Below are 8,569 nucleotides of genomic sequence, written 5' to 3' on the forward strand. Positions count from 1 at the left end.
TCTGGGCAGTTGGCACAAACACTGCCTGAATTCTAGATATTTGAAAACTATGAACCTTAGACTCTTCTCATAAAAAAGCAACATTTTCACTGTAAGACAAAAACACATTTCTCATCAGGTTGCTTATTTACTGTAAGAAGGTTTCTTGTATTTACTTTTGCTTTTAGTTCTCTCATTTCTACTACATTTTGTTATGTAGTATTTTACCAGTGCTTGACATTTCATATACAGAAAAAGAGGTGTATCCTCATTTTCCTTGCACCTTTTGTAACATATTTTATTTGAATATTTGTAGTAAATATAAGCCAAAGGATTAGATGGTAGCTGGAGGTTTATATTCTAGGAGCTGTAGAAACTGTATCTGAGACTGTCTACTTCTAACAGCATTAAATTAAGACATTTTGTGTTAATTTCCAACAAGATGTATCAAACCCCCACGTTCACAAATTTAAAGCACATCCTTACCAATCTGTGTCCCAGGGAAAAATCTCAAAAGTGTTAATTCAAAAGCTAGTGCAGATGATAAGAAATACACCCTGAAGTGTGTGAAAACTATTAAACACCAAGCATATTGCAGATTTTGTCTGATCTGCCCTGTTAAACATGCAGTTGAGCTTTAGACCATCAGAGATCCCTGAGATTTCATTTTGAGAAACCAATATCTTTTTAAAAGTGATTCAGTGCTTTAAAAATTCAAGTTGATTGAATTGAGGGTTTTCTTTTTAGAAGTCAAAATGCATCCTTGATTGCTTATCATCCTTACTTTTTTGTCTTGTTTGAATATGGACTCTATTCTCTTTGAGGCAGGGAATGACCATCAGCTTTTATGGCTTGCTTAATATACGGAAATGTCTTAAAAGATGATGATGCTCAGGCAAATCTGTTTTCATGTATTTATTTATTTACTTATTGACCAAGAACAAACAAGACCATGAAGTAGTCTCTCAATAAAGAAAGGCATAAACAAACCACATTAAGAATTTATGCCATTTGTGATACTTCCCATGATCCTCTTCGAGAACTGGTTTGATTTCTCCTAAAATGAAAGAACAGAGTTCTCTCTCTGTTAAGACTGGCTGTATTAAATATATTAAAAAATGACTTGGAAATGGGGATCACTAGCTAGGTGGCTAAATTTACAGATGACAAAATTATTCAGCAGGCAGACTGTCAAACAAACAAACAGAAACCCAAACCAACCATCCCTTCCCTCCCCAAAACCTCCAGAAGAATCTCACAAAATCGAGTGAGTGGTCACCAAAATTGCAAATAAAATTCAGTGTTTTTACCCATTCCCCAGGGCTGACAATCCACACTAAACCACAGTTTCTCTAGGGATAAAGGTAGCTGTATATTGGCTCAAACTTGGCACCCTCAGAAGCAGATGGGGCAGACAATTCAGCTGAAGAAATTTCTACCCCATCCACCTACTGGGAGGGTTGCTTCAGGGTCTCAGGCCCCTCCACCCTCCTCCAGTTTCTGCTGCCTGACCCAGCCCCAAGGAGCAGGGCAGCCCAACGTAGCCCACAGTGCCAGGGAATCTGTACCCACTAGGCCTGTGTGGCGCTAGGCAGACAGAGTAGCCCATCACCAGGCAGCCAAAGGTGAGGTGAGGCTCGCATTGGGTACCGATTCCCTGGCAGTTGTGGGCTATGTTGCGCTGCCACCCTCCTTGGGGCTGGGTTCAGATAGCAGAAACTGGAGGAGGGAGGGGAGGCTGAGACCCTGGAGCAACCGTCCCAGTGGGCAGCAGTCTTCCCAGTGGCAGCCTGGGGCCACATGTTAACCCTTTGTGTGCTTATGCGTATGGCCTGTGTGTATCCATGTGGCCTACATGCTGCAAGTGGCCCATGGGCTGCCAGTTTGATAGCCCTGCTTTAAATGATTAAAACCAGGAATGTATATTTTCAGATTTCTTTTTTTTACAAGTAAAGTTTTCAGTTTTTGTCTGTTGGCCTTTTTTACATCACCTGCAAGGTTTTTCTGCAGTAACAGTGTCACCAGTGCTGCTGGGAATGTTTAGCTGTTACCAGACATATACTATCCATACATAGGTACAAGAGATCAGTGGTAGGAAAAACAGAAGTCCATTTTTTTTTTTCCTACTCAGGTCAGAAAAACACTTCGACTTGGTAACAATGGAAAAAGGATCAGTATTGGGAGTCTTAAACTGCTTCCTTGAAGTCAGCTTGTATCCACCACCCTCTTCTGGTTGTGAAATGCAAAAGCAGTTTTCTTTGTCATCTGGAAAAGTGATTCCCAACCTTATTAGACTCAAGGCATTGCTGAAAAAAGGCCTACCCTAGTTTCCATCAGATTTAAATATGGAAAAATAAGAGCAATTCTTCTTGTTGCAAAAAACTCAGAAAGACCAAAGCAAGTCAGAATGTTTTTGACACTATGGATTTCCGTTTGAAATCTCTGGGTTTATCTTGTAAATCATATGTAGGTGTTTGCATATCTAGTAGTGCTAATATTCTGCAGCATCCTGATGCACCCTTTAAAAGATCTTGTGGAACCCCAGTTGAGAATTGTGGATCTAGAGTCAATAACATTTGTATCTGTGGGAGGAAAAGATTGGTGTCTTTGCTGTTCTGCCCTTCCCACAGCTGTTTGGTTGCTTGCTACGAGGGTATAAGGGAGGGGAAGCGTCTCTTATTCTACCTCTCACCACTTTCTACTTTTGGGACTTGCCTCTGTTGCTAATTGCAGTGACTGCATATGCTGTTGCATATAGCTTTCTCTAAAACATTAGAAAAGCTATGAGAAGCAGCCGCAGATGCCAGTTGCTTGAGCTCTTAAACTCCAGATTTGGGAAGATAACACAGTATCAGTGAATCTGTCAGGTGTAGTGCTAATTGTATGTGATCCTTCATAACGTAAAGTATATCAATTGAAAAAAAAACCATAAACAAAAAATACTTTTTCCTCCCCACCCTGCTCCCAGCTTCAGGTTTGTGGCAGTTAAAAGTATTTGGATTTCTGGGGGAAACTTCCAGCCTACCACTGTCAGTTAGGTGGCTGATGTTTTTAAGATTTGGCTTAGAAAAACTAATTGTCTTACAAGTTTGATCAAAAGTTATCTGTTATCTAAGGAAGGAATCCAGGGAGGGGCTATTCTTATAGTTAATTTATTAGTACATATTAACTTAAATATTTATAAATTGTGTATGTGAGATCAGTATGTGCATCATTGTTTGCTTTTTGTATTTTTCAGAATTTAAACAAGCAAGCATATGACTTGGCAAAGGCTTTACTAAAGAGGACGGCTCAAGCTATTGAACCCTATATTACTAATGTAAGTCAAGATTCAAATAGCCGGACACTTACGAAGATAACACTTAAAAAGATTGAGCTGCATAATCTATTTTTTCTTATTTTTTATAGGTTAGGTATCTTATTTTGAAGTATAATTTTCAACAATCTAGTGGGAAAGAGCCTGATACTTTAAATGCTGCAATTTCTGCCTTCAAATCTGATACTTTGCTGTCTAGAAATAAGATATTGCTAAATCTACTGCTAATTCTTGATCTTCATCCTAACTGTACTGCTATCATGGGGGCCTTGGTTGCAACATGAGTGATACAGCTGGTGGACTAAACTATTTTTATGAATATTTGTATTTTCATATTAGAGTAGCAGTTGTATAGATGTCCTTTTCACAGAGTTTATAGTATGAACAGGCAAGGTAATGCAGAGGGCAGGGTGAGGCCCAAGGTAAACTAATTTTCCCTGAGTGAGACTAAATCAGTGACAGAGTTGGGAATAAAACTCAGATGTCTGACTCATTAGGTCAGACTTAGTTATGGGACTCGTTTGATAGATTTATTTCGTTCTGTTATGGGAGATGGTTATTGACTTGAAGTAGGAGTAATTAATGCATAGCTAATTTAGCTGTATTATTACCTGTATTATTATGAACTTGGGCAGAATAGGATTTAGGCCTGTAAGACTCTAAAATGCAGTTTTGAGGCATCTCAAACACTAAACCCAATCCTTTCTTTGCCCCCCTCTTCCCCTTCCCTCCCCCCTTTCAATAGCCACAAGACCACTAAGACACTCAGGTTCTTTTGTGTGGCTGTCTTGGTCTGGAAAGATCTCTAGGCATCTAGATTCAGGCTATTGTTCGTGTCCAGATGCAACATAGAGTAGTCAGGAAAAAAGCAAACTATACAAAGACAGTTTACAAGCTGAGTGGTTCTGGGGTAGCACCCAGATTTTGTGGTGAATAATCTCCTGATCAATTAAGTGTCTCCTCCATTTTTCTTACACTTTTCCCTATAAGAAAGGAAGTCCCTGTCCCCCCCCCCCCCCCTTTTTTTTTCCCTTTTCCCTAAAAAAAAGGAAGGCCCCCCCCCCCCCCCTTTTTTTTCCCCCCGCTTGGTGAGTTGATTCTTGTAACAAGAGCACTTCAAATGTGAACTCCCCCTGCTGTATTTTGTAGTTAATAGTTAGAACACTCTGCCAGGCTACATGTTTGTTCCCTTGAAAATTTATCATGCTGACTCTGTGCCCCTGTTCTTTGCCCCCCTCTTCCCCAAAAGAATATAATTTAATTCTTAAAGAACAGTCCATGTTTACCAGACTGAAAGGTGGCAACATTTTAGCTTTTGCATTCTGTTTAGATCATATCTGCTTCTCAAAATCATTAAATAAATTCCATGTTAGGTTAGTCTTTTGGTTATTAATAAGGTGCCCTTCCTCTTTGTTTTAGTTTAAGGGAAGAGTAGGGAGTCTCGTCTTCCTTTCCTCCATGCCTCCATCTTTCCACAAACATGCTTTCCGGTGTTGTAGGGTGCAATTCAGAGTTGATTGGCTTGATGTCAGATTTTCAAAGCAGTCATTGATTTTTGGGTGCCTCAGTTTTTTGGCATCTATTTTAAAATATGTTGGGCCTGATCTCTAAAGGTTATGCTGGATGATTAGTATTTCTTTGAAAGATATATGGTACCAAATAAAAACCCACTTTTTAAAAAGTTTAGTCTAATGGCAGGCCTTTGTTCTGATTTGATAACCTTGTGTCAGGTAGAATCAGTAGCAAATTTGTGATTTGTCATTTCTGTGCCTAAGTTCTGGAACCAGAAACAATAAACACCAATTAAATGTGCTTCTTCATCATTAGTCCTAGTCATTTGGAAGTAGCATAAACCGTGTTGTAACTTTTTTTGGCATGGCTCTTCTTGGATTAAACTCAAAAACTCAGCCTCCTAGCCTTAGATAAGGTGGGTAGGAACTTTCTATTTAGTAACATATTTACCTCTACCATGGTTATAGCTGAGCATTTAGTAGCAAATAATGAGTAATTTAAAGCATTAAGCATTAAAAAGTAACATAGTATTAATGTAAGATTTGATCAGAAAATGTATCCTGTTTTTAAAAGTATCTTTACACTGAGTTACACAACCCATGAGGAAGAAATGTTTGTTTTATAACTGTAGCATACAGAAAATGTTTCTTTGCATATACAAAGCCTGAAACCATAGGGTCATTGTCAGTTCATATGTTTCCATTTAACAACTTCATAAATTGCCATTTGTTGAAGTTGTGTGGTAATTACCTAGTGTTTTTTTCCTATTGGTCTCATTTAGACAAAAGAACAGAATGCTTTTGAAGTAAATTAGAGTTATTTCACCACAGGGGACACTAAATTTAGTCACACTACAAAAGGCTTGACATAATTGAAACTTTGGAAGAGTTATTTGCTGCTGTTTGTAGAATTGCTGTAATAAACTAAGCATTGTATGTCACATTTTTATGCTTGCTTTTTTACCAGTAGTTTATGAATAGAGAAGTACTGTATTTTAAAAAGATAATTGTTTTGCTAACTGAGGTTTTCTTTTCCCCCTTTTATTATCTCATATAAGATTTCTTGTATCCTGACCCGGAGTTAAATGGTTTTATATGAGGTTCTTAACCATGCTGATATTGGTTGTATTTGAATTCTCAATTTTTAGAGAATCTATAAAATGTATGCTGTTTTCCTGTATTCTGTTACTGACTTAATGTTCTTTTGTCTTACTTTCCAGTTCTTTAATCAGGTGCTTATGCTTGGGAAGACTTCTATCAGTGATCTGTCAGAGCATGTCTTTGACTTGATTCTGGAGCTGTACAATATCGACAGTCATCTCTTGCTTTCTGTTTTACCACAGCTTGAATTCAAACTTAAGGTAAATGTTGTAATATATATTATGTTTTTTTCCCTATTTCTTTTCTGCCACAGGCTGGTGGCATTTCCCTGTAGGGAAAGCTAAGGTAGTCTGTGCCTACCTTTTAACTTGCATCATAAATGCCTACTCACTTTTAACATTTTACTTAAATGGACTTTAAATTGTATTAAAATACATTAAGGACATAAGGAGGATAGGGAAAGTCTTAACATGTGAATTATTATTTATAACTAATATAGAATATTAATAATATTGTGTACTCAAAGTACTTAGCAGCAATTTTAGTATTTGCTATTGCTAAGTGATAGCATTAATGTTTTTCTCTAACAAAACCTTTTAAGCATAGATCAAACCACCCCTTGTGCTGCTGTCTTTTTCCCAGCATTTCTGTCCTCCAATCACAAGAGTTAAGTTTCTAGTACAACTACAAAGCTTAGGAATACAAAAATCTAATGCCTGTTGACCAAGCTATGTTGCTAACCCCTAATATAGAAGCAAAAATGGTTTTTGATGACGACTTATTGTATTTGGATACTTTGCTTAAGCCAAACTGGTAAATAACTGTCTTGCTAGTTTAAGCTCTATCTTCACCGGGTATTAATTGAAGTTGCTGTCTGAATACCGATAACCATTTTTAGGGCTATATCTACTTATAAAAAATTTTTTTTCTGAGGGGGGAGATGATGTTGTTCTTGGCTTGCAGCAGCTGACACCATCAAGCTGCCAGAGCTAGTGCACACTTCAGCATGTGTGGTGTCCATGTTACACTGTGAGTAGCTGTATAGGTCAAAGGTAGAGTTAATCGGGTGTATGCAGTCCAATGGCTCTTGCAGCAGCTACTAGTGCAAAAGCACTGTGAGCATGAGTGTTGGCTACAGCTAAGGTTGGGGATGTCAACTGGGGCGTGTCAATTCTCCTGCTAGGAGAAAAGCTAGAAGTTCATGGTTAGAGAGTCTTGCATCTTTGCTCAGGGTCAGATTAATTGTCTTATTTGGGGTCAGGAAGGAATTTGACTCCATGGTCAGATTGGTATCGACTCTGGGGTTTTTTTGTCTTCCTCTGTAGCAGGGAGCATGGCCCTTTACTTGGGACCTCTTGATCATATACTGACAACATTTTATAAAAGCAGGACATTGGCTGCTGTGGCTTTTACCTGTGGGAGGTTAGGGCATTAGGGCCATGTTGCGTCAGGGTTGAGTGTAGTCTTATGTAGAGTTTAGATTATGGTTGTATGGGATGGTTTTGGGTAGGAATGATCGTGTCTTGGGCAGGTTTGGACTAGATGACCTTTGGAGGTCCCTTCCGGACCTACTTCTCTGTGACTAAATACTGCTGGTTTTTTTGGAAGACACAACCTATTTTCTCTTTCCCTGGCTCGTGAGGCCTCATTCTTGAGGTCTAGAGAGCAGCAAAGAGCGGTTTACTGGCTGAGTAGATGCAGATGAACACTTTAGCAAGCTTTGGGGCATTTTGAAGGCACGTGGGACACACTTTATCATAAGTGAATCAAATGTCTCGGTTGCTGCTGCCTGCTGTGTGCTGCACAATATATAAGGCTGTGAAAAGGAAGCTTTACTAGTGGGTTGGCAGGTGGAGGTATAGAACTTGCTCTGATTCTTGAGCAGCCAGACCACAGAACAGTAAATAAAATTTAATTTGATGCTGTTTACCTGAGGGAGGTACTTCACTGCTGAATCATCACCAATATGGGTTTTCCATTTGCCGTGGAAAAATGTGGTAAAACCTAGATTCTTAAATTTTAAGGAGGAAAAACCTAGATTTTCTCGTTTTAAAAGAGAAAAACGTGAAATGGTGGGTTTCCCATTGCAGGTTGGCAGGATTCCAGCCTGCAAGGGGCTGTGGGGAGTGGGAGGAAGGTGGTCAGAAGGAGGTGTCATGTGCTTGTGTACATGTCCACATGCACATGTCTACCAGGCAGCCTGGAGAACAGCTCCCTGCAGGTAAGACTGACAGTGGGGGAGGGCAGGGAATTGAGGCCCCCATAGTGACTGAGGCAGCTGGGCAGGGCTGGGGCTGCCACCCAGCCTGGGTAGTGGGTGGGGCTTGTGGCCTAGGGCTGGAAAATGTAGCTGCAGGGAGTGGGGCAGAGCCACAGATGGCTTGTCTGGAGAGGTGGGGAGGGTTGGCCCCCTGCCTCTGTGCACACTCCTGGGGGCCCCACACAGAGGGCACGTGCCCCTCAGATTTGTGTGGGGGCCGGGCTGGGCTGCGGGCTTGGGCTCCCTCCCTTGCTGCCTTCCCTCTCCCCCCCGCTGCTTTCCCCCTTCCCCACCCCTCCAGGGCCTCTGCAGCTGAGTGGGTGGGACCCAGCACAGCAGAGTGGGATGGGAAGCTCAGTGCCACTGTGAAGGGGCTCCATGCCACTATGGCACGGCGCCTCC

The 8,569-nt window shown here is 40.4% G+C and overlaps 1 protein-coding gene across 3 annotated transcripts in view; it reads left to right on the forward strand.

Moving 5' to 3' along the window:
- PDS5B (PDS5 cohesin associated factor B) overlaps window positions 1–8,569 on the forward strand; it is a 174,768-nt gene that overhangs the window by 51,232 nt on the left and 114,967 nt on the right. For all 3 annotated transcript variants that reach the window (XM_019524557.1, XM_019524559.1, XM_019524558.1), the window contains exons 6-7: window positions 3,218–3,298; window positions 6,027–6,167. In XM_019524557.1, the coding sequence (XP_019380102.1) occupies window positions 3,218–3,298; window positions 6,027–6,167 (222 nt within the window). The remainder of the gene's footprint in view (window positions 1–3,217; window positions 3,299–6,026; window positions 6,168–8,569) is intronic.

Source organism: Gavialis gangeticus, unplaced genomic scaffold (genome assembly GCF_001723915.1).
Source record: "Gavialis gangeticus isolate Ggan-Ray unplaced genomic scaffold, GavGan_comp1, whole genome shotgun sequence".
Lineage (NCBI taxonomy): Eukaryota > Metazoa > Chordata > Crocodylia > Gavialidae > Gavialis > Gavialis gangeticus.